Below are 26730 nucleotides of genomic sequence, written 5' to 3' on the forward strand. Positions count from 1 at the left end.
TAATAAAACACCTACTTATAATGAGAGGATAATAAAACACCTACTTCGTAGGATTACTGTGTGGATGAGTTAATATATAACAAGCTAGTAGAGCAGTACCTAGCACATGGCAAGCATGTAATCAAATGCTATTTTAAGCTTTTGATGCTATTTGGTTTTCAGTTAACTACAGTGTATGTATTGCTTTGAGAGTCACTAATTAAAATGGGGGGGGGGACAACACATGAATGACAGAAAGATAACAGCAATTTCATCCTCTGAACACAGCTCCATGATGAAAAAAACCACAGTGACCTGTTTAGTCTCAAAGCAAGGCTAAGTATAATCAAGAGTGCTGTACTCAAGTACTAAGGCAGTAAAACTAAGGCCAGGGGTGGGGTGGACAGAGCTGAAAAGAAGTACTTACTTTATTGTAGGGGGTAGGAGAGGTGTCCCTGAGAATTTCCCTGTCGTTCTGTGAACTAATGGCTATATATTGCTTGTTTATGAACAAACGAGGACTTGATTACTATGATGATTAGAAATAAAACAGAGGAATAGACTGAAATGAGAGCTAAAACTCAACAATTCATATATACCACAGAAGAAAACAATCTGGAAAAAAAAGATGTTATCAGGAAATTGTATACAACTCTCTGAAAAGCATTTATTGCAATGACAAAACTAGAGGTTAATTACTTTATTATTGAATTATATTGTAAAGTCTTAACTACTACGTCGACAATTTAATCAGGAAGAAATGCCTTTTGCATTTACATCAAGGACACATTTACTCTAGTGGCAAAAAACAGACACAGACAAAAGACCAAGTACATGTTCTGTTTTGTTCTTAAAAAGAGACTACATGTTTTACCTGGTCCTACTTTTCCTATTTTGGACCATACTTTTACTATTAGAAAACTGATCTTACATACATGTTATGTCTGATTAATCTTCCCACATTTTTAAACATTAAATGTAGCTTCTCAAAATTTCTAAGTTATAAACAAAAGATGAAAAACAATATGGGAAACAAAGTTTAAAAACAAAGTAAGCATAGACTTGCTATTACCCAATAGTGGAAAGGTTGAGTAAAACATGCCCCCTCTGTGGCTCATCTCAAAGAAACACTTCTACTCAGAGAGGCAAACGTTTCTGACCTGGGAGGAAGTTTCTCATGCCCCCTGCAGGACCAGACCTACCAGTGTTTCTGGTTTCAACTGCAAAGTAAGTAAAGATGTCTATAAAATATCTACAAGCTAAATATCAGAATATGGCTAATTCAAATAAAAACCGGGTGCCAGTCTAAATATATCTTCAGTTTTTTCCTTTTTTTAAAAGTATCACTTTTATTTCAGATGATATTTAAAAATAACTTACATTTTTAATGTGCTTTATGGTCAATGAGTGTAAATTTGAAACTCAAAACGAGTAAGCTTAAAATTTTTGTTTCACTTGATTCTATTGAAATTTCAATTATCTACTATTTTATTTAGCCAAGCTAAACATGAGGTAAGTTTCAGCTAAAAAAAAAAAACAACACCAACCACAAAGATACAGTTAACCATTTCAAGAGTACACAAAATCATAATGCCCTTCTCAGAGTTTACAACTTTATCGGTTAACTATTGTGTATTCAAGAAAAGTTTACTATGTAATTTAAAAGAAAATACTTTTTGCACTTTTAAATCAAATTACATTGGGAAATGTAGGGCAAAAACTTGGTAAAATTTGTTTTTGGTAACAGAACACAAAGGAATAATGAACAAACCCAAATGAAACTAAGACCAGTGTTTAAAGTTTCTAACTTCTAAACAAACACACATACACTTATTTATCTAAGAAATATTTTGGTAGCAAATCAGGATTGACAGAATGAATGTTTTGCTGTAAATAAAGAGCACAAATTTTCAGTTATGGCCTTATAGCTACAAAATTGTAGCTAGCTGACAGTTTTTTAAAACATGTATAGCCAACCAACAGTTTTCCAAAACATACCTGTGTTGCACTAAAAGATCCCTGCTAAAAATGAACTGTATTTAAAATGGGTTTTTAGGACTTTCATGATACTAGAAATCTTTTAAAAAGTGAGTACAATAGGGCTATAATACAATTACCATTAAAAGTTACTGAAGAGATTATTGCTGTACTCTCCCCCATAAACACCATCAAACTGTTGCAGTTACAAAAAGTGCAACCCCAAGTTACTTTTCCTCTTACTGAATTTCATGTTTCACATCTCTAAAGTTTTTATTCAGCAGAGAATCTTAAAATCTTTTCTGTAAGAATTCCAAGTATTTAAATGTGTAGCTTCACATTATGCCACCACATTTTGCCCTTCTTGTTTCCCAAATACACAAAAACAATATACATTTTTCTCAAAAATGAAATAAGATGTCCACATTAAAAAAATAAAGCCTACAAAAGGTTCCAGAGCTAAAAAAGATTATTCATATGGCACAAAGTGATCTCCTACTAGTCCAAAGTTCAAAACCATTTCAGTGAAGTCCATTTATATATCTTGTTTGCTTTTCAATGGAATACTACATTTATCGAAGTGAAATCACATTTTTAGTTCTTGAGTCAACAAGTCTACACAAATTTTTTCATATAGTTATTAAAAATAGGAGACCAAGTTGAGTGTGCCAGAGATATCATTCACTCGGATTCTGTAGAGTCAGAGAGATAACGAGAGAAAGGATTTCCTTGGTTGGTTTCCATAGCTTGATAGACCAGAAACAAAAAAACTGCTACAACAACAAACAGCAAAATTTTTATCCACACGGGAATGGAGCGTCCCTTTTTTGTCTTTTCTGACTTGCCATCTGCCAAAGGAACATACTTAGGGACATATTTAGATGAAAAAGATTCCCCCATCCTGAAATCACGGAGTTCCAAAGGCCGGCCTGCAGCCCCCTTGATTGGTCTGCGGCAACTAGCACTGTCAGGAATGAAAGGAGGAAGAAAAAAACAAATTTTAGATAAAATCATGATTTAGATAAAATAATATAAAATCTCATTGCTACCCCCACTTTCAAGGATATTCTTTAAAATAACAGTAGAAAATTGTCTCATATAAAGTAGTTAGGTCAATCAACCTATACATTTTTCATTTTAAAAAGTTAGATGCATATACTGATAGACGCTCATTAAACCTGTCTCCCTCCTGAAGGCTTTTCAAAGTCAATACATTTAGCAGTTAAGAGGAAAAAAATAAGGTAGTTTGGTTTTACTCTGTCACTTAGGAAACAACAGATACCTAAACATAGCCTTTTCAATTAGAAAAGAAAAATTCTCAGAAAAAAAATGATTTCTTTTTCAGGTTTCCCATTTCAATTTCAAGATATGAATTAAATGGTAGGTAAATTATTTACTTATACCCCTTTGGCTTAACAAAATTAATTTTGAAACTGACTCAACTTTCAAGAATAGAAACTGGTGGCTTAGAGGAATTAAACTGCTCCCCAAGAGAGAACAGTTCAATTCTGAGAGCAAAACTACAATAACTTTGTGAGGAATAATTAAGATTTCCCTAGTAGAATATGGTAGTATTTGTTTCAGCGTGTCTGAATACCTAATTCCTGTTGGTGTAGATGCTTCATTGGGAAACATTTCCTTAAGAATATCCCTTTCTGTTCTTCTTTCCTCTGTTTTTTCTCCCACCTGATAAGAAATCACAAGTTAAAATTTAGCGTAAATGTGCAAAGAACAATTCGACACAGAAGTTTTAGAGAACAAAATGCAACTAAAGAAATCTATCCTAGCTTTTATAACTGCCATTTCAGCATTCATTATTATCTAGGTATCCACACATTTCCCAGGTTCTCATATTTCTTCAACATGAAGACATCTTACTGTGGTTGAGGGGGGAGGGGGAATCACTACATACACAAATAAATTAAAAAAAAAAACCTAAAATTTCAGTATACTTATTTTTAATATGGCAGTGTATGGATTTCCCATGCTTTTCATGAATAAAACATTAAGAGTACAATATTTTTTCTTTGTTAAGAATTCTGTAATAAAATAAATGATTGAATGCAGAAGATAATCTATTTAGCATGGATCTTTAACAATGTTTTTTTAACTAGAGAGTCAATGCAATCTTCCCAACTTAAGAAACATGAAATAATTTAACAACCTCTGATTTTTTTTTTTTAATCTTTATACCCAAATCAAAATAAATACTTCATTTCCTTTAGTAAAGAGTCATTAAAATTATAGTGCACCATGCGGTTAGTAGTTTAAACTTAATACATGTGTTAATCAATTCAAGCATCATTTAGTCACTTTAAACTTACTTGACCTTTCAATGAAAGACAAAGTATAGCTTCCCTCACAGCCCTCTAATCTTTCCACTCACACCCATGACAAACATAAGCATCACACAAAGGACCACTCCCTTGAAAAATGGACCTTAAGAGGCACATAATAGCAAGAGGATAGTATTAGATGTCATACTGTATTAGTTCACTCTCATTTTCACTAATGAAAGTATGTCTTTAAAATAATACATATATACACACACACACACACACACCACCCAAAAAAGAAAGCTCTGGTCCCTCCCACTCCAAATAACAAATATAAATATTTCCTCTTTAAAAGATCAATGATAGCCTTGATCTAAATTTTATTCATTTACTTCAGCTCTCGTCAATGGTTTCTTTGGTGTTCTTCTGGGTATGTCTGAGAATTCAGTGATTGGCAGAATAGGAGCTGCATGCTTGAAATTTCCAGTCACCCTATTGACAACCTGCCAAGATTCAAATTATTCAGACTCAGAATTATCCAAACATAACAAAGACACTTACAAAGAAAAAAAAAAAATTTAAAAAAGATATTCTACATCTGTAATATTTGAATTTTCCCTTAATGAATATTTAGGTGACAGAACCTAGAAATGAACATATTAATATAAGTGCTTCACATGTGCAGTCCTTTCATTCCTTAAATATTTTAGCAAAAAAGTATCCTTGTAATACTTAGAATTCTTATACAATAAATTATATAAATTTGCTATATTGAAAAAGATATTGAAGAGTTCTAAAATTCAGAACTATATGGGAAAAATAAATTTTAAATGCAGTATTAAAAAAAAAAAGTAAATCTAAAATTGTCAAAAGTCACCACCTCCCCAGTACTAATTCAGGGGTAATTTACAAGGAATACCACTGGTATAGTTTATGAAACATATTTACTAAGGTTTCGTTGCTTGAAGCCATTATAGTTTCAGCTATGGGAGTACTTTCTGAAATTACTGCACCATCTATACGAAAATGTTCTGAAGTTTCCACCTGTTAGTTTGAAAACAAAACAAAAACAATAAATATAAAATAATCACTAGGACCCTACCAATCTGAAAACCCATTTCTAGACAATAAGCCTTGCATCACCCTTTTCCTTGGAGTTCTTCTCGACCCTCTTGTAGATTCCCTAGTTAATGCCTGCAGAGGTCCGCTTTTTGAAGATCCACTTCTCCATTCAGTCTCAGTTATTCCAGCTTGAGAATAGCTCTATTCAAGCATTGACACATTAAAAAGCCATATTCTAACATCAAACACCTTAATAATGGCCATATTAGCACACTAAGAAGCCAAGACCAATCACCAAATGCCAGTATCTGCAAACACTATTATGTTTTCAAGTATTTCTAAATATACTGATTGAACTGACATACAGACATCCGAAAACTGGTAAAAAACACAATAAAGTCCATCTCTAGTAACTCACCAACTATAATAAAAGTGAGGGAAAAAGAACATCAATTATCACTGCACCCCTTTTGTAATTGACTGCTATCTGTCTCTAGTACTGCAGCTACATCAGACTGATCACAACTTATAAGAAAGTCATTTGTTATAACAAGTCAATTTCATTTTCAAACAAAAAGACAAACTTGTGTATGACCATTAGCACAGATTACACATTATTCTTTTCATGTGGTTAGAATTATTTAAGTAGAAACCTTTCAAATTATAATCCATACCCAGCTATCTGAACTCAAAATTCCCAGGTGTCAATTCCTTCTTGGATAAACAGAAAGTGTCAAAATTGAGCAACCACACAAACCTGGCGGTCGCCCTTTCATAAACATGCAAACCTAAAACGTCACTGCCAAACCACAAATGCCAAACCGCAACGCTACCCACCTCTTATTAGAGAAAGACAGAAAGGTAATAGTGACAGAAAGGTCTCAGATCCATTTCTCCCTGAAAAACTGACCAATTATTTCCTCATTTAAAAAATAATCTAGCAGTCCTTACACACCAGTTTAAAAAACCATTACTGCTCCTTAAACTGTAATGTGCATAGGAATCACACAGAGCTTTTGTTAAAATGCAGATGGATATAAGAGATCTGGGAGGGGGCCTGGGATTCTACATTCCAAGTAGCAAGGCGTTCCATTTTGAAGTCACTATTACCAGGATTACCTTAAAAATTTGCAACTGGAGAGTACCCATCAATGACAGTATTATAGTGGAGCGTGCTTACGCTGTCACTTTTGCTTTCATGTTAATATTTGATTTAGATAACTGATGGTTTTATTTTCAAGTTGGTGTCTATTAATTTAAAAGAGATTTTTTTCCCTCTTATGTGGCAATAAGAGTGGTCATCCAATAAATTTACTTATTTGGCAAGGAGCATTACTACCAAAACCCCACAAGGTACGGACATATCTCGTGTTGTATTTACCCGAATTTGGAATTGACATTATTAAGAGTTTTCCTTTGACTCAGTCTCTGGGTTACTGTCATTCTGCTATCAATTAGCAAATATCTGCTGAATGGAAATTTAATGTTAGTCAAAACACGAATCTGCAGACATTGTGCACACACAAGGATAATAAATGCTTACTAACAGTCAAAATTCTGATTATTTGAATTAATAGAAGGGAGCAATAGCTTTAATCTGAAGTTCTCTACCCTGGCTGCAGTGTCATGTCTGGGGAGATTTTAAAACATCAGTGCCCCCAGACCAATTAAATCAGAATCTCTTCTAGAAGGTCCTAGGCATAGTTAATTTTTATAGCTTCCGAGGGGATTCTAATGAGGCGCAAAGACCGAGAACAACTAAATATAAGTGACAGTGGGCATCTCAGTGCCAAGTATTTTTAAACTACTTAACACTGCCTCCCCCCCTTAATAATCAATGCCAGTGAAAATAACTGAAATATTTATAAAATGTACTATTTTGATAGTCTACTTGGTATCAATGTATACTTAATATTTTAAAACTCAAAGAATTAAAGAATGACATTACTTGAAAGGGCTAATAAAGTTATCAGTTCTACAACTGATACTCTATGAAGACTAGATATCTTAACTGTATCCATGAAGGTAAGGAGGAAGGGGGAGAGAGAGCTTTTTTTCTTTGAAATTAGTTACCTAACAAATTCCAGGATTTTCCATTTGTTATGTTTTGAGTAAATAAATAATGCTTTCATCAAAAATGTTACAATTTTACCAAATACCTACTGAAACTACTTTGGTATGTGTGTATGCACACACACACAAAAGCATGTTTGCATTTTTTGTTAGTTTCTTTGACTTTAGAGGTCAAGTTCCATTTTAAGAGTCTTTATTTTTTTCTATGGAAGGAAACACAAGAAACTCATTGGTTGCCTGTGGGGATGACTGGGAGGAAAGGAGGGAGACTTTTCACTGTGAATCATTTATACTTTCTTTTGTTCAGATTTATTAAATTTGTTGGTTGGGGAATGTCACCTAATTTTGTTAATTCCTATTTAGTTTCTTCAACCAATGTAACATTAAGTTTGCATTCAGAAAACTGACAACCTTGACATAAACAGGAAAGATATTCTGAAGACTCAACTTTTTTTTTTTTTTTTTAAGCAGAATCCACAATAAACAAGTGACTTTGAGGAGAAGAAAAAATAAATAAAAATGAAATAAAATTATCCAATATTGTAATTAACTCACAACATGGACCAAATAATTATTGATTGAAAAAAAATTCACTGGTATATAAAATTAGTAGTTAATATGATTGCTGGATGCTTTGGGGCCAAAATACGAATTCCAGCGACATCTATTTTCAGCCTGATATTCTATAGGAAGTCCTGAATTTAGCATGGAGATAATAAGAGTAAAAACCAAAACCATTTCACATTGCCTTCTGGTAAAACTTATCAGGTAAAAAGTTACTCAGCAAACAGGCAGTGAGGCATGTGAGAATGGAGAAGCTGGGCTACAAAAGAAGGCTACATATCCCAATCAGTAAAATTACAAGCTTTAAGCCACAACAAAAACCACATAAAACTAGATTACATAAAAAGACAGAACCCTGCGTACAGTGACGAGAGGGGGGATATGGGAACTTTCTACTTTCTGTGCAAGTTTTCTGTAAACCTAAAACTGCTCTAAAAAATAAAGTATATTAACAAGAAAAACAAAAAAGATAATTAAAAGCCACCTTACTCTGAAGAGCTCACTATCAATTTAGGTTAAACACAACCAATATGGTTAGTCATCTCAGCTTTTTAACAATATCAAATTTCTCCATTTGAGAAAAGTACTCTCATACACTGCTGCTAGGAATGTCAAATGCTTAAACTCCTATGGAGGGGAATTTGGCAAGCAAAATTACACATGCATTTATCTTTTGACCCAACAATTTATACTTCAAGATTTTCTAAAAATAAATGAGTAAAAATATGAAATGACACAAGCAAAAGGCTTTTCATTGGTTCATTGTGGCATTATCTGTAATAGCATACGACTGAAAACCCAAATATCCACCAAAAGAAAACTGGCTGAATAAATCACAGTACGTCCATAAAGTGGAATACTATGCAGCTGAACAAAGGAACGAGGCAGACGGTTACATACTGATATGGAGTGATCTCCAGAATAGGTTTTTAGGTTAAAATCAGAAAGGTACAAAGGAACATACCAAGTGCAAAGTTGGTTGCCTTTTGCGTAAAAAGGGGGGAAGGAACATAAATACATACATAAATCTATGTGTTTACCTCATATTTTCAAAAAGAAACAAAATGTAAACAAAAAAAAATCAATAAATACAACTACCTATAAATGGAGAGAACAAGGATAGAAACCAGATTCCATCTGATTCTACCTTGTTCTGCCTACATAAAACCACATATTCTCGGTAATTAAAAAAAAAATTAAAGAAAAATGCAATCTCTAATATTAGAAAACAAAACTGTTCACCAAGTTGGAGGCCTTATCATACAAAGAAAGAAAAAATTATTTCAAGTGACTTTAAGCACAGCGTTTTGATCATTCTACAGGCCAGAAAAACTGCAAAAAAAAAAAAAAAAAAAAAAAAACAGCAAAACTCCAAATTGCATTAGGAGCCTTACTGCTGTTAGTACTACTACTGTATTGCTTTGAAACTTTTATATGTATATTGTAATAATTAAATAAATAATATCATTTAAGAACCAAGTTATTCGCCTAAGAGTGCGAATGTAACAAAAATAAGTTAGATAGCCTATAATCTTAAATTTGATATATCGTCATGAATTCATGATTTTCTAAAAAAATAAGTGCTTTCTAGCTCTACCTACTGAAAAGGCCTAGAAGCAATGGCAACTCAGCAAGAATGAACACCCTCGCACCTGGACAGTAGTCCCAGATAACATTTTCCGTTAAAAGGAAGAGGGTGTCTTGGAAAAAACAGCTCACTAGATACAAGGCAGGAAATATACGTGAGCCTGGGGCATCTCACTGTGCCAGAAAACAGGAAAAGAATCAAAAATAGCCAGTTGCCAAATAGTCAATTCTGACTCATCGGGACCCTCCTGTCAATGTGTGTAAGAGTAGAACTGTGCTCCACAGAGTCTTCAATGGCTGATTTCGCAAAAGTAGCTCGCCAGGCCTTTCTTCTGAAGTGTCTCTGGGTGGACTCCAATCGTGTGGGTAGTAGCTTAGAGCTGACTGTACCCCGCCCCCCACCCCAAGGATGCTTATCAAAGATAACTGGAGTCAGCAAAAAGATATAGGAACCAACTTAGTAATTCCCACTGGCTAGGGATGGCAGGGAGCCCTGGTGGTGTAGTAAAGAGTTTGGCTGCTAACCAAAAGGTTGGCAGTTCAAATCCACTAGCAGCTCCTTGGAAACCCAATGGGGCAGTTCTACTCTGTCCTATAGGGTTGCTCTGAGTGTGAATCCACTCAATGACACTTAACAATAGGGATGGCACACTTTGAGCATGAAAAAATAATGACTGCAATTGATCGAAATAAATAAAAAATAAAAACTTTAATATTAAAAAATAATTTACTGGTCACCTTTTGAAGTGGCTAGGGTACTGTATTTTGAAAAATGGCAAATAAAAGGAAGGAAATAAGCATTAATTCTAGCTCTCCTATACAAATTTTATTTCAAAGCAACGAAGTAGTTCATAAGGGAAAGTTCTAGTTAATAGATACAAATGAATGAGAAAAACCACTCTTACAACAAATGGGTGATGTGGAACTTTATAATGAATGGATCTGGCTTTCAACATCTGAATCTATTACTAATTACAGCATCATCAAAAGCAAATTATATGGCTCTTGAAATGATACAATAGGAAGGACATAACATATTCATGCCAAAGAAACTGAACCTTAACTTAATCAACCCTCTAGATCTATGCAGTCCAATTATGGTGGCCAATAGCCATGTATAGCTATTTAAGTTTAAATTAAAAACTCAGTTTCTCTGCTACAGTGGCCACATCACAAATATTTGACAGCCACACATGGCTAGGGGCTACCATAATGGAGAGCACAGACATAGGACATTTTCATCATTGCAGAAGGTTTGATCACATATCCTTGCTATCGATCTGTGATAGGACAAATTGTGCCCTCCAAACAGATATGTTGAAATCTTAGCCCCTGGTGCCTGTGAATGTGACCTATCTGGTAACAGGATCTTTGCAGATGTTAATCAAGTTGAGGCCATTAGGGTGGGCCCTAATTCAACATGACTGGTATCCTTTTAAGAAACAGACACACAGGGGGAGCACCATGTGACAACAGAGGCAGAAACTAGAGTAATGTGTCCATAAGCCAACATTAGAAACTAAGAGAAACGCATGGAACTGATTCTACCTAGAGCCTTCAGCGAGAGCATGGCCCTGCCGACACCTTGACTTCTCACCTCGTGGCCTACAGAACCGTGAAACAATAAATTTCTGCTCTTTGAAGCCACTCAGTTTGTGATAATTTATTATGGCAGCCCTAGGAAACTAATACAAAGTCTCATTCCCAATTTACAGGAAATAACAAAGATACAGAAAAGCAAATTAAATAACATTCAAAGGAACCATCTACCAAATCTTGAATGCAGGAAACTATGTAGAGAAATAACCTGGTTTCTTCATCAAATAAATAGAGGGATGGGGAACTGTTATAGTGGGGGAATAGCTATAGACATAAATAAAAGATACCAAATATGATATGTGGATCTTGTTTGGATCCTGACTTGAAAAATTTAATTATAAAAAAATACATTTCTGGAACAACCAGAAGAATTTGAACACGAATTAGATACGAATTATTAATTTTATTAGGTGTGACAACTGCATTGTCATTATGTATTTCATTAAAAGCCCTTATCTTTTAGAGATATACACTGAAATATTGACATTTTTTAACGTATAAAATGGTATCTGGGATTTGCTTTAATATACTCTGGCAAAAAGCAAAACAACAAAACCAAAAGCAAATTAAAAAGCTGGAGGGGAGTGGGACAAAATGAAAACTGGTAAAACGTTTGTAATGATTAAGGCTCTGATTGGAGGGTCATTAAACTCTTTTCTCTGCTTTTCTGTATCTTTATATTTTCTATAAGGATACTATCTAATTCTGCTTGTCATCTTCTAAATCTGTTCTCTCCTCTATTTATCTTTCCCCTCAATTTAGATTCCCTGACTCAAATAACTTATCCTTAATTAAACCATCTTTAATACTATCCTCCCCTCACTACCTCCACTTTTTAACCTATTACCTGACTACTCACACACTCCTGCTAAGACTATACCATCTTGCCTTCACATTCTGGACCAAAATTGTCCAGGACCTTAATGTCTTGTTTTCAGTATCCTTCAGATTTTCCTAGTTTCTCTTCCTTAGCAATACTAGAAAAAAAAAGCAATAAAATATTCCAGTGTTTGATTCTAAATTAAACAAAATCATCTTTCACTCAATATACATTTTCCATATGTTACCAAGCTCGTTTTAACAAATAGTTTTGAAATTCTACATCTAATGAGGAGACATAGCTTAAGAAATTAAGAACACGTTCTCTGAGAATGTGTGATTTTAAAATGACGAACAGAAGATAGAAAAGATAAATCAACATTAGACAAATCTTTCAGCTACGTAGAGTAGAAGAAAAATGACTCTAGGGAAAATCATCTTGTAAAGCAGCAGCCAAATCAATATTAGATTATAACCAATTTGTTCTCTGTAAACTAGTTCATTTTTATACCTGTGCTTGTTTTTCCACCTAGTTTTCTACATTTTCCCTTTGAAAAATTACATCTTGCCTCTCCCACAATGATAAAAGCAAATTTTCCACAACTTCCAACTAAAGTAAGGTAGACAACTACAGGGGTTTACACCCAGACTAGTTTCACAGTTGAGGGAAATGCCACAAAAGACAGGTGAAAGTAAAAGCAAAGTCAGAAATCTAGAGACCAAACACAAATATAAATCCGCCCCCGCCTTTGAAAATTTTTTATCAGAATTTGTTTAGGAATTTCCACCTTTTAAGTATTTTTCTCAAAAAGAAAAGCATGACTGGCTTTGAACGATGCTTAGCATAGAATCAGACACAAATGAAGCATTTATTAAACACTCGTTTTTATAGTAAGCATAAGCTATAATACAGTGACAAAAAACCACATTTCTAATGCCATTTAATTAACAATGGAATTAACAGTTTATTGAGTGTGCTGGAATCTGAGTGTCAACTCTTAACCAAAGGCTAAAACACAAGGTAGATTAGTGTTGTCAGGTTATACTTCTACACAGTGATCATACAGCTAAAGATACCTGATTGTGCTCAACTCTTCTTTGCTTGAGTGTTACTGGAGTCTTTGCTCTGCCCTTTAATGGTTCTCTCTTCTCAAGCTTGAGCTCTACTTGAGAGTCTGGAAATAACACCAGAGAAACCATTACTCTCTGAAACATACAACAAACTACAAAGTCATCCTAGTATTATTTTGGAATCCTGGTTTTAGGTACATTAAAATGTAACACAAGTTTATCAATTGGTGTTACCTCAATACACCAAATTGTTTAATTACAATTTGCCTTTTTTTCCTTTTCTATTCTATTTTATTCCATTTTTATCTTTCCCACTCATTAATCTGATCACCACTCTGTTGTTGGGTGCGGTTGAGTCGGTTTCGACTCCTAGTGACCCCATGTACAACAGAATGAAACGCTGCCCAGTCTGCGCCATCCTCATGATTGTTGCTATGTTTGAGCCCATTGTTGCAGCCAGTGTCAGTCCATCTTGTTGAGGGTCTTCCTCTTTTTTGCTGACCCTCTACTTTACCAAGCATGATGTCTGTCTCCAGGCACTGGTCCTTCCTGATAACATGTCCAAAGTGTGTTAGACTACTAACCAAAAACAAACAAACAAACAAACAAAAAAACCCAAACCTTTGCCATCGAGTCAATTCTTACTCCTAGCAACCCTATAGGACAGGGTAGAACTGCCCCATATGGTTTCCAAGGAGTGCCTGGTGGATTTGAACTGCTGACCTTTTGGTTAGCAGCTGCAGCTCTTAAACCACTATGCCGCCACGGTTTCCATGTTAAAAACACTACTTCCTATTTATTCTCCTTTCCTTTTCCCAGGCCTTAAATATAAACTAAATTCAAACTGCTCCCAGGGAGGCTTTTGGCTCAAAACAACTTAGATGTTGAACAAGGACATATAAAGTACGTAGTTGTTAACGTTATTTTGTCCATATATTACCACTAGGCAACAGGGATACGTTTATCAAACTAAAATTTGGAATGTGGAAAAGAAAAAGGTATAAGCAATTTTAAGAATAAAAAAAAAATCTGAATGGTATTAAGTCTCTATTAACTCAATAAATGATAAATGACAATGACAATAAAACTTATGGGCAATTTAAGTCTTTCTTTCCTTTTTTGATGTGGCTACAACTGAGGTAGAGAGAAAGAGGAATCTTGTTCACAGAGAAGTACGACAGATCACTGCTTCCCTCCCCTCTGTAATAAAAGTAGCGTTTCTTTGAAGAGAAGACAGTACATACAGTAGTTAAATCATGATGTTTATTAACCTAACAACTCATATCTTTTTATAGGCTTCAATATTCCATTCTCCTCATCTTGGATTTTATCACCATTTGAAGATCCAGATTTTTAAAACACTGATAAAAAAAAACTCCATTTTGTGGCTATCATAGTATAGAAAAATTAATGAAGAAGTCAATAATAAACTCTATCACTAAATAATTGAAAAGGTAAACGACTACATTCTCACCCAAGAGGCAGGCATAGAGTAATTCTTAAACAAAAGCTTAACTTAATTCTGCATGAACTCACTGTAGTTGTGCTAAAGTGGTCAAAAGAGCTGTATTACGTGTTGTGCCAAGTTGTCAGTCTAGTACTAGTCAGAGTCCAGAGCAAAGTTTCCTAAAAATGAGCAGTGATTGTCTTTTTGTACCAGGTTAGTTCAAACAGTTCAGTATTTATTTATGACTAAGCTATCCCCTACCTTCCAACTCCATCCCCTACCTTCCAACATTTCTATTATTGGATCTATTTATAGGATTATAAAATATACTCTTACACTTTGTTAACTCAGAATCTAAGAATTTAAAAAAGTAAAAATCTCATTGGTAATTGGGAAGAAATTGGTTAGACAAGTGAGGTATCTTGTTACAGATTCTTACAAATTTAGATTCCAACAGCTAATAAAAGCATGGTCCTCAAAAAGGAAAAAAAAAAAAAACAACAAAACAATAATATTTTCACCTATACCACTGGAGTGTCAAAGATGAAATGGAAAAAGGTTGTACATCCACAAATATCTAACTTGTTGCCAACTCCAAGAATAAAACACACATACAACATGTTTCTGGAGACCACACAAAACTGTTCAAATTTAACAACTTTATTGAATTTGCAGAAGCATTCTACAGTAATACATTCTTTTTTAATCACACAGCACTTAGTAGGTACATGTGTACATGTACATTTTGGAAGACAAATAACAAAATTACCCTCAGTAAGATGTAAAGATGGACATGTGTAGTATAAGAATATGGAAATGGCTAAGAGGAGTACCAAAGGGACTATATTTTGCTTATGTTTAAGGCTACCATTTTCCATAAAAACAAAAGAAATTGTGTTCTACACAAATAAATTCTACATTTACACTGTTTCATCTTACAATCATAAAAACAAAACCAAAGAATAATACATTGCTTTATATAGACAGAAACACTGGGATAGAGTATTTCTTAAGGCTTTTTTAAAACCAATAATTCGAATTTGCTTTTAAAATTTACATTGCTAAGCCTAATTATCCATGAACCAGAAAACTGCTAAAAACCTATTTTCGTTGAGTTGGTTAACGACTCATAGTGACCCTATAGGACTGGGCAAAACTGCTCCATAGGGTTTCCAAGGAGCAGCTGGTGGATTCAAACTGCTGACCTTTTGTGCCACTGTGCCACCTGGGGTCCCCATGAACCACAACACCCTTTAAAGTATTATTTAAAAAAAAAAAAAAAAAAACCATCTTTCCAGCATCTGGCTAATCTGACAAACTAGAGTGATGGTGAGAACGTATTATCCTGGAACATCCATTATCGTCCAGAGCAGGGTTTCTCAAAAGTGTGGTCCATGGACTGGTATTGGTCCACGAACTGTTTGCTACCAGTCTACGAAGAGACGAAGTACTTGCACCAGAATGTAAATCAATACATTGCTGCCTTAATAATGTTTTACTAAAAAAAAAAAAAAAAAAAAAAAAAAAACTCTAAAAAACCACCTCACCCTGTCAACTGCCCTAGAAAGTGTGTCTGTATTTAAATTCTGGTGCACGTTTATCTTGTCTGTGGACCAGTAACATTTTGCAGACTGGCACTTTGAGTCGCACTGATCTAGAATATTATGAATGATGTAGCTTAAGTAAAAAGCAAACAAAAGTGAGATTAAGAGCAATAATGTGGACAAGTTCTACAAAGTAAAAAGATATTAAATGGCAGTATCAAAAAGAATAAGATCAGTTTTGAATGTGTAACCATTTTTTAATTTTGCCCTAGGTATAAAGGGGACTGCATATGATACTACTAAAAACAGTGAAGATTCTAATTATTGCAATTTTCTTAATTTTTAAGAGTGTAAAAGCATAAGTAAAACAGGAAACAGGGAACTATTTATGAGGGAGAAATGCAACCTAAAAAGCTTTAAAATGTTTGTACCAAGCTTTTCATCTGGGCAACTTAAAAAAAAAAAAAGGTAGCTGTATGTAAGCATTTACTTTTACACTATAATTTACTGAGTAGAAGCTTGGTAACTGAAATTAGCCCGATCCGTAGACTAAAAAGATTTAAAAATTTTGGCATATAAGCATTTGAAATTGATAGAAAAGCTCCTAAATTCCTCATATCAAAGATGCCTTTGTTCTTCACTTTATCAGTTTTTATTCCCACGCTTTTTAATTATTTTGCATCCTTCTCCTCCAAATAATGTTCCGCCTTTAAAGGGGGTAACTGCGAGCTTATTCTTAGAAGCTGGATTAATTTTGCAATCCTTCAGCCAGAGATAGCGGCGGCCCACACTGGAAGATCCCATGGTGTGGGCAGCCATCTTCACTTCGTCAAATGCAGCTTCACAAAGATATGAGGCTGCATCGTATGTTTTGCTCAGAATCCTAAGGGCCTGGTGCATTTGAGTAGGATCAAAGCTAAGAATTTGGGCAGCCTGACTAATGTCTGCCTGCATAGCCCTAACTACAAAGGCAGCATGGGTTGCAATCTGCAAGGCTGATGCTGCAGCTTCGTATGTTCTACATAGTGCTAAATCTAACTGCTTATCACAAGCCTCACTGGAGGCTGCCTGAATACCTGCTGGTGGACTGCCTTCAGAAAGAAACCCTAAGATTTCATCATCTACTTTTGGAACTGATAATATCCGTGGTGCCTCTCTAGAAGAAACCGGATACTTGCATGCCAACGAAGGCAGTTGCCTGTCAATTTGCTGCCATTCCTCTTCAATTACTTTTAAAATAGATTCATGGAGGGGGAAAGACAGTTCATAGTCATCTATTTTATCATGCTGTGATTGCTTAGACATTTCAATGCCCAAGGTAGTGAGTGAGTTAGACACAACAGTTTTAGCAAAAGAAGACATCGATTCATCTCCAGGTGTATTTTGAAATGCCACAAAGGAACCTGAATCCCTTTCTTCTACCGACTTCTCACTGCGTCTAGGGAATTTTCGTGGAGGAGACAGGGATTCAGTTTCTTGAAAACTAGATCGATCAATTCTCTTCCGTGTGTTTTCTATATCCATTGGGGGTACAAAGTGAGAAGTCCCAGGCAAACTACCTGCCCCACCCTGGACCAACAGAGAATTGACATAATCTCTGATTGCCTGAGCAAGTGGTGGAGAAATTACTTGTGATCTCTCAGACTCTTCTAATCCTTCCCTTTCACTGGAGAGAATCGAATGATCTGAAATATGAGATCTCCCAGTACATAACGGTTGAATTCCACTTTTCTCTCCACGACAAATATTTTCTACTATTTCTTTATAGGAAGTAGTAGTGGTTTCTTTAATCAATGAAGGAGAAGCTGCAGCTGAGACCAACATAGCAGTGAGTTGATGCTGAGAAGATGACGAAGAACTTTTCTCTAAACACCTATCATGGTTAGATTTGGAGGAAATAAACAAATTCCCTCCAGAGGCTAACTTCTCCAACTGTCCCTTGCCAGGCAACGTTGTGGAAATAACAGGTTCCCTAGGTGGGTCTCCCTTAGAAGTATGTACTTTGTTAGCTGCCTGTAGTTCAGTCCTGCCCAAAGGAGGACGGGTGGAGATTTCAGGAAAAGATATACCCTGAAAAAATCCACCAGAGGGAGTAGTTGGAAGTTCAGAAAAAGGAACAAAATCCCTAGTGGACTTCACTTTCTTGTGTTCTTTCTTCTTTCCTGTAGAGGCAAAAGAGGCAGGAAGTTTAAGCATTACCTGTGTTTGAGCTTATTCTTTGCCTCTTTGCTAAAATAGTGCTGTTGAAGGAAAAGGCTAAATACGTGCATAGTCCTAACAGCCAATTTGGCAGACTGTGCCCTGTTAGGCAATTTTTATGACGATAAAGGTATTTTGGGACAAATTAAACAATCACAAAATTAAGAAGTAAGTTACATGAATTAATAACAGTTTATAAAACACCAAGTTGTACTTAAATTTAAACAGATGTTTATTTCATGTACTATTCTCAAGAAGTATTTAACTATCATGATCAAATTAATCTTAAAATAATATAGTCTACTAAAAATATGTCACACTATTTGCTTTAACGGTGCCTTCAAATCAAATTATCTAGCAAATACTGTAAACAACTTAAAAACCTGTTGATAGAAAACAGAGAAAATATGCCAAATGTAAATGATACCAATATATATTAATATAAGGAATAAACCAGATATATATGTAATAAGGATCTCAAAAACATAAAGAAAAGCAAGTGCTAACACATAGCATGATACCACTTGTAAAGATTTTTTAAAGCACAAAATAATACCACATATTAAGTAGATGCATATATACAAGTATGAAAAACAGACCGGAAAGAACCATCAAATTAATGATAGCGGTTGCTTCTGTGGAGGTGATAAAAGGAATGAGATAAATGGGGAATTCATCTGTAATATTTTATTCTCTTAGAAAAACGATTAGAAGTAAAGATAACTGGCAATTTCAGGTGATGGAAAAATTAAATATTTGTGTTTTCTCTTTCTTAGAATTCTCAATAACAAAAGATATTTTATTCAAATTACTTGGAGGCTGATAATTTGAATTATGACGAACAAAAATTTACATTTTTTGCTAATAGTGTTTTAAATATTACCTTTTTCATAGTCACTGTTACCCTAAAATTAGTCTTAAAAAAAAAAAAATCACATGTATTTTATTAACATCTTTCAAAATTTTACCTTCTTCATTGTCGCTGTATCTGTCAGAGTCATTACTTCCATTCTGCCTTGTATTTTCTGCTGAAGAAGAAACTGCTGGCAGAGGTGTAGATGACCTTGATTCAGTTCCTTGTTCCCTCAGTTTCAGCAGCTTTTTCTCATATAGCTTCCTGGTTGTCCCTGAATTAAGGTAGAACTTGCTTTAGAAGCTTTCGTTGCTATTAAGAATTCCTTATTTAGCTGTCGTTTTTGCCTGTTCTTTTATATTTGTTTACCTGCTACTAATTTTTATATTTTAATCAGCTTTCAATTATTTAAGGTCTAGCTTACAGATTAAACATTTAAACCTTACTTTCACACTTTTCTAAACTTAAGTGCTAAAAAACACTATACAATGGGCTCTTCTAACATAGTTGGTTGTCCTCCCCACCCCCCCGCCCGGATATTCATGTAGTACATCAATGTTTCTTTCAACAGCACAGAACAGAGAATAGATTGAGCAAGATCTCACTATAGAACATCTACTGAAGAACCACGTACAACCAAGTATTTTTGACTGAAAAGGTTCTCCAGCTGTCTTGGACTTCGTTGTATTTTCTCCAGTACTATGTAGCTTTTACCCATCTTTGTACTTACCTATGTAGAAAAATCATTTTTATAAACACACTGTACCCCCTGAAGAATTATCGTAATTTCAACGTCACAACTCTTATGAGATTAATACACCTCTACATAGCCATTTAGTTATGGGGAAAAGGAAAATCCTACAAGTTACATCTGAATAGAACTACTATGCAGTCAAAATTACCTTTTATGGAAAATGGATATTACAAAAAAATCATATACCGAATAGATAGCAAATTAAAACTGATAATAAATTCTTACCATGTTTCAACATAAATTTAAAACAGAAATTAGCTTTTATTTTCTGTTTTACACTAGCTATATGTCCTTCCTTGCATTCTACAAGATGCATAAAATAAAAATGAAATTTTTAAAGAAACAATACACATCTAGGAACGTTTTGTAAGCAGTATTAAGATGAACATCTAATTTGGCGTATGTTGATACATAATAAACATTTTCAATGTCTCTTTTGGAACTGTAAATATTTAAAAGGGTATCAAATGCCTATTGATAATTATATTAACAGGTTTATTATTACCCATCTGAAAACGGCATATTAAATAAAACAAATGAAAAGACACATTCTAAGCAAAAAGCCCATCCTCAGATCTCCACAGTATTCAAAATGTTACACAGCCTCGGTAACAGGAAACCCAAGGCAGAGAAGGGAGAGTGTTGACATGTCCTGGGGTTGTTAACCGATGTCATAAAACAATACGTGTACTGTTTAATGAGAAGCTAGCTTGTTCTGTAAACCTTCGTCTAAAGTAAAAAAAAAAAAACAAACAAAAAACCATAGGGAGAAAAAAAGAAAAATCCAGAATCCTATGACTTCTCATCACCCCACCGCCACCACTTTAGGCCTCGTCATATCCTCCTCTCTCCTTGGATTACTGCAAGAACCTTCGACTGGTCTGGCTTGCTCTGTACCTGCCCCCTGCAGTCAGTTCTCCACCCAGAGCGGCGCTCATAGCAGAATTTAGACCATGTTACTCCTCTGCTCAGAACCCCGCAGCAGCTCTCCATCTCACCCAAAAGAGAAACTTAAGTCCTTACAATGGCCCACAAGGTCCTCCCCTCTCATACTTCTATAGTCCTAGGTTCTACCAGATGCCTCTTCTTCACACTGCTCCAGCCACCCTCACCTTCTTATGTTCCTGGAACACAGTAGGCCACCAGATACCTACATGGCTAGTTTACTCAGTTCCCACAGGCCTCTACTCAAAAATCACTGTCACTCCCCCTGAAATCTTCTTTAAACCAACAGGAGGTTAACTTATTTGGTAAAGAATGTTTGCCTTGAACATCATGCTCTTTGAAGAACTATCCATTGGGAATCAAAATCATAGCAGCAACCAAAAGGTTAGACAGGAAGCTTAGGGGGCAGTGCACGCACATTAATGGGGGGAGGAACAATTTGGAAACGGAGGGGGAGAATAATGCTTGCACACCTTAAAGAACGTAATCAATTCACTGAATTGTACATGTAGAAACTGTTAAATTGGTATATGCTGTTCTGTGTATAATTTCAACAATTAAAAACCCAAAATCAAACCCACTGCCGTCGAGTCGATTCCGACTCATAGCGACCCTATAGGACAGAGTAGAACTGCCCCGTAGAGTTTCCAAGGAGCGCCTGGCAGATGTGAACTGCCAACCTCTTGGTTAGCAGCCATAGCACTTAACCACTACGCCACCAGGGTTTCCAGCAATTAAAAAGAAGTTAAAAAAAATGTTACACAGCTTAGATCAAAATGGACTTTTCTCATCTTGAGGTTACCACTAAACCAAACCAAACCCACTGCCACCGAGTAGATTTGGAGTCACAGCAACCCTACAGGACAGAGTAGAACTGTCCCATCTTTCTCTCTTGGAGCAGCCACTAACCGCTGACCTTCTGGTTAGCAGTTGAGCCCGTAACTACCGTTATTGCCAAGACCCCACAGAACTAAGGCCTTGCAAAATCATAAACCTAAAAAGTAATAAAACGATGGAAATTTAGTTTTAAGTTTTCTTTTTTACAGTTAAAATCTGTTTCTAAGGGTATCTTGAATTTTAATCAAGACAGGACTTTTTAAAGGAACCCTTCGTAAATGAAAAAGGGTACTTATGCTACTAGGAATTGAGTAACTTGAGCTCTATTCACAAGTCTGTCATTACCTTACTGATGTGGATGCATTTGGCCAGTTATATTACCTCAGTTTTTCCTCAATTGTCATATTAGAACCGTGTGGTCTCACTAGGTAATGTGATATGATTACCATATGAAACAATCTCAATAACGGAAGTAATTTTGGCCATTGTCTGGTTTAATTCTATTACATTATTTCCTTCATTTATATTTAAGGAAATTAATGTCCTAGTCATATAATTAATATTATATAGGAGAGACTAGTCCTTAGAATCTATATTTTAACAGCTAGGGAAGGGGAAAAGATTTGGGATATGGCTTCACAGAAAAGGTAATTACAATTTTACCAACTTACCCACAATAGGGCCAGGGTTCACGCCATATCTCACAAGCTGGTCCAGAAGATCTTCATTGGTGAGCTCCGTTACATCTACATCATCTTTATCTTCTAGTCTGGGTTTATCAGTTTTCTTTGTGGCTTTCTGTAAACAAAGTCCAGTTATCATTTCCACACGAATTAGAAAGTGTTCATTTACCTTTATAAATAACACTCTACACAGAGTCTCTATGAGTCAGAATCACCTTGATGACAACTGGTTTCATTTGGTTTTATATATAATTATTGTGGTAAACATGCAAATTAGCCTTCAAGTAGCAATTTGGTTAAATTAAAAGCAATGCATTATTTGGAGAAATTTTCTAACTTCAATTCTAATTGTGCAAATGTAATAAGCAACTAAAATTTTAAAGGCAATACTGTTACAACGGAGCCCTGGCAGCACAGCAGTTAAGAGCTATAGCTGCTAACCAAAAGGTCAGCAGTTCAAATCCACCAGCCACTCCTTGGAAACCCTATGGGTCAGGATCAACTGGGCAGCACACAACAAAAACAACAACATTGTTAAAAACAGTCAATTTGGATTACCTATTTAAAGGAGAGGTTGCGGCATCAAAAATTGAAAAGAACAAAATTAAAATCAACTTTCAAATACATTATATATCTGTATTATAATCAACTACACGCTTGTTATCCTTTAAACAACCTTTATAAAAATTATACTGCACATCTTAGCATTTAACTCTGGATGGCAAGGAGGACATATTGGCATGAAAAGTGCAAAGTGAAGTCTGACTGGGTTTAAACATTTTCATCCACGTAATTGTAAATTACTACTGACCTCTTTTGATAATCCTTAAAAGTTTAAAAATTTACCAGAAAGATTTATATTACTTATATAAAAAATTATTTCCTTTAAATATGTGTATGAGAACTTAAGCCTAAATGAATATTCTCCTCGTAACATCTTCAAGTGTGGTTACTTTAGTAACCAGTTTGTGACATATGAAGGAAGGCTGACAGACATCACCTCTGACAGCTGATGCACACAGATTTAGTTCTATATGCCCATTTCACTAAGAGTCAGAAGAACAGAGAACAAGCTTTAAGAGAAATTTCAAAAGGAGTTTTTAAAATAATTTAAGCAATGGCAGTATTTATTAGAAAAACTATATAAAAATTCGAGGTTAAACAGATGAAGGAAGCAAAAATATGAGTACCTTTTAGGGTTGTGACAAATAGCCTCACTAATCTCAGAAAGCACCATAGTACTGAACAACAGAAAAAACACCTATTGAAATAATGCTCATAAAAATCAGGCAAAGTCATTTTAGGCCCAAATTACTACTAAAGGGAACAGGACAGTCAACATTGCATCCTAGAAATATTTATACAAAATGCTTAAAATTATAAAGTTGTATGACTTCGTTACTTTCTAATAATGTTGTGGAGAAAAAAATAGGCCATTATTTGACTTGTATTAGAATTTTTGTTTCTGACAAACAAAAATTTCAAATACTTCATAGAAAGCAAGATTATGAGGAATACATTTTAGATAGGCTAATAAGAACAATGTCAAGTCATAAGAAATCTTTTATTAAAAAATGGCTGTGGGCAGGAAGGGACAGGAACTGATTGGATGGACACAGGAAACCTGGGGTGGAAAGGGGGAGTATGTTGTCACATTGTGGGGATTGCAACTAATGTCACGAAACAGTATGTGTATAAGTTTTTGTATGAGAAATTAACTTGAGCTGTAAACTTTCACCTAAAGTACACACACACACCAAAGTTGTATTGGCAAATGCATTATATACATACTTCTGTTGGTGTTGTTAACTGACATTGAGTCAATTCTGACTCATAGTGACCCCATGTGTGCAGAGCAGAACTACACCTTAGGGTTTTCAAAGCTGTGACCTTTCAAAAGCAGATCACCAGGCCTGTCTTCCCAGGTGCTCCTGAGTGGCTCTGAACCACCTACCTTCAGGCAGGTAGTAGAACACTTAATCATTTGCACCACCCAGGGACTCCTATGTATTTTTACAACCATAAAAAAAAAAAGTGGTATATATATACAATGGAGTGTTATTCAGCAATAAAGAGAAATGAAGTTCTGATACATGGTACAATATAGATGAACCTTGAAAACATTATCCTGAGTGAAATAAGTCAGATATAAAAGGATAAATATTTTATGTTCCTACCTACATAATATCTAGAAAAGGCAAATATATAAAGACCAAAATAGATTAGTGGTTACCAGGGGCTGTGGGGTAGAGGGAGTGGGGAGTTATTGCTTAAGGTTTTTCTGTTTGGGGTGATGGAAAATTTTGGAAATAGCGGTGATGGTTGCACAACACTATGAATGCAATTAATGTCACTGAGTTGTGCACTTAAAATGGAAACGGTAAACCTTATGTCATATACATTTTACTACAATAAAAATTTTAAAAAAGGTTTTAAAAAACAGATGTGAAGTTGTATAGAGGGCACTTTCAGAAGGCTTAAACACACCTATATTGCACTGATCTAGAATTACCAGGCTCAAATATTGAAGCAATCCATACCTTGAGGCCAAAATAATTGCCTAGAGTTTAAGAGTTCTACACTGAAAACCTTGAATTCTTTAGAGAAGATTTCTTAATGAAACAGACCCATTTAAGTGGCCTGCTTGATTTTTTCAAAAAGTAGTGGACAGATTGGGGAGGAAAAACTCTATTATACAGTAAAACTTGCAAAGCCGGAAACTGTAAGGCGGAAACCTGTTAGAAAAGGAAAATTCAAATATTTCCCACCATAACGAGCAATATAAAAGTGGTTAAGACTGTACCCTGTCAAAGGTGGAAAACTTGTGAGACCTCAAAAAACAAGGCAGTCCCAGCAAGTTCCAGCTCTCACGGGTTTCACAGCATAACACAAATAGTTTAAATAATAAGAAAAAGATCAATCAGGTCCATATTTCTTGTAGACAATTCCTTCCACCATAATATTCAAATTTTATTATCAATAGAACATACAGGAATTCCAACTTCCTGCAGCAACAGCATAGGGTTTTCAAGAAATTTCTGACACCACATTCCACCTACTTTGTGTTACTGGTTTATTTATATGCTTTATTTTCTCTAGATAGTGAAATCCTTGAACACGGTAGTGCCCAAATCTGGTTCATTATCAAAATCTCAATTGTGATTCTTAACCTTGGGCCCAGGAATCTGTATTTTTAATGTGCCTCAGATGATAATAGATGCTGCCAGCTAAGAGAGCATCATCGGAAGGCAGGGGCAGTGTCTTATTATTCATTTTTGTACCCCAAGCATCTAAAATAAGAGTGCCTGACACAGAAATAGGCACCTCATAAATATTTCATTGAAATAATTATTGAACGAATGAAAAGTGCCATGTGGGAAGGGAAAAGTTACTTATGTTTGAAAATCCATTTCTTATGAAGAAAGAACCCAGGATTATTAAATCAAAGTAGGAAATCAACTTCCTTCTACTTGCATTTTTTTAAAGCAAATAATGAACACTTGAGCTGTACAAGAGTCTTAAGTGGCCAGTAAATCTGCATAAGTCAAACAGATCAGGGATTCTTAATAAAGCTACCTAATTTACCCAAAACAAAACAAAAATCTGCAGAACATTCCAAAGAAGTAATGCCATTTTATAAAATATAAAATTTAACAATAAAAAAGAAATTGGAAGATAGGTGGTATGAGGAACATGATTATCAAACCAGCAGTTTCATTCAGGGAGAAGGAACCATAAATTGTACTGATTTCTGGCTCCAGATAGCTTTCTTCCTTTAAGTGAATCACTTAACCTCTGAGAGCTTCATTTAGTAAAAAATTAATGAAAAATCCTGGTATCTACTATGTGCTGGAATTATTCTCTGAGTGTCTCCCAGCTACCAGATGATCTCTCATTTCTTTTTAAAATTCAACAGTTCCATGATAGTAACTCTAAACCAAAAAAACCAAACCCAGTGCCATTGAGTCGATTCCGACTCAGAGTGACCCTATAGGACAGAGTAGAACTGCCCCACAGAGTTTCCAAGGACTGCCTGGCGGATTCGAACTGCTGACCCCTTGGTTAGCAGCCGTAGCACTTAACCACTACGCCACCAGGGTTTCGATAATAACTCTGATTTACTCTAATTCTGTTAATCCCTACCTTTAGTAGCCCAGGTACTTTAGTAACAATAATTACTATAAAATATATTCTACTGAGTACCCATTATGTACCACGTTGTGTTCTAAGTGCCTAAGTGTAATACTTTATTGAAGTCTAACAATCCTATGAGATACACTAGTATCCTCATTTTACAAGTCAGGAAACCGAAGCCCAAGGTCACGTGGCTAACTCAGGCAATCTGCAAACTACCCTATATAGTTACATTTGAACAAGCTTTATAAATCATTTTCACATACTTCTCCAATTCTGAAAAATGTATTATAGTAACCTTCCACTGTATTGTTCTGACATTAAAGA

General features: G+C 35.1%; 1 protein-coding gene across 5 annotated transcripts in view; it reads right to left on the reverse strand.

Annotated features, from left to right (window-relative positions):
- Positions 1–664: 664 nt before the first annotated feature.
- TMPO (thymopoietin) overlaps positions 665–26730 on the reverse strand; it is a 29720-nt gene continuing 3654 nt past the window's right edge. Inside the window, exons 2-9 of one of the 5 annotated variants that reach the window (XM_010599495.3) lie at positions 22258–22384; positions 19166–19324; positions 13014–13111; positions 5376–5495; positions 5181–5276; positions 4625–4735; positions 3554–3642; positions 665–2920 (exon numbers count right to left, since the gene is read on the reverse strand). In XM_010599495.3, the coding sequence (XP_010597797.1) occupies positions 2638–2920; positions 3554–3642; positions 4625–4735; positions 5181–5276; positions 5376–5495; positions 13014–13111; positions 19166–19324; positions 22258–22384 (1083 nt within the window). In that variant the 3' untranslated portion in view covers positions 665–2637. Of the gene's footprint in view, positions 2921–3553; positions 3643–4624; positions 4736–5180; positions 5277–5375; positions 5496–13013; positions 13112–15098; positions 18161–19165; positions 19325–22257; positions 22385–26730 lie in introns of those variants that run through there. The other 4 variants (XM_064283699.1, XM_010599505.3, XM_023559918.2 and 1 more) reach the window with 4 other exon arrangements.

This window comes from Loxodonta africana, chromosome 4 (assembly GCF_030014295.1).
Source record: "Loxodonta africana isolate mLoxAfr1 chromosome 4, mLoxAfr1.hap2, whole genome shotgun sequence".
NCBI lineage: Eukaryota > Metazoa > Chordata > Mammalia > Proboscidea > Elephantidae > Loxodonta > Loxodonta africana.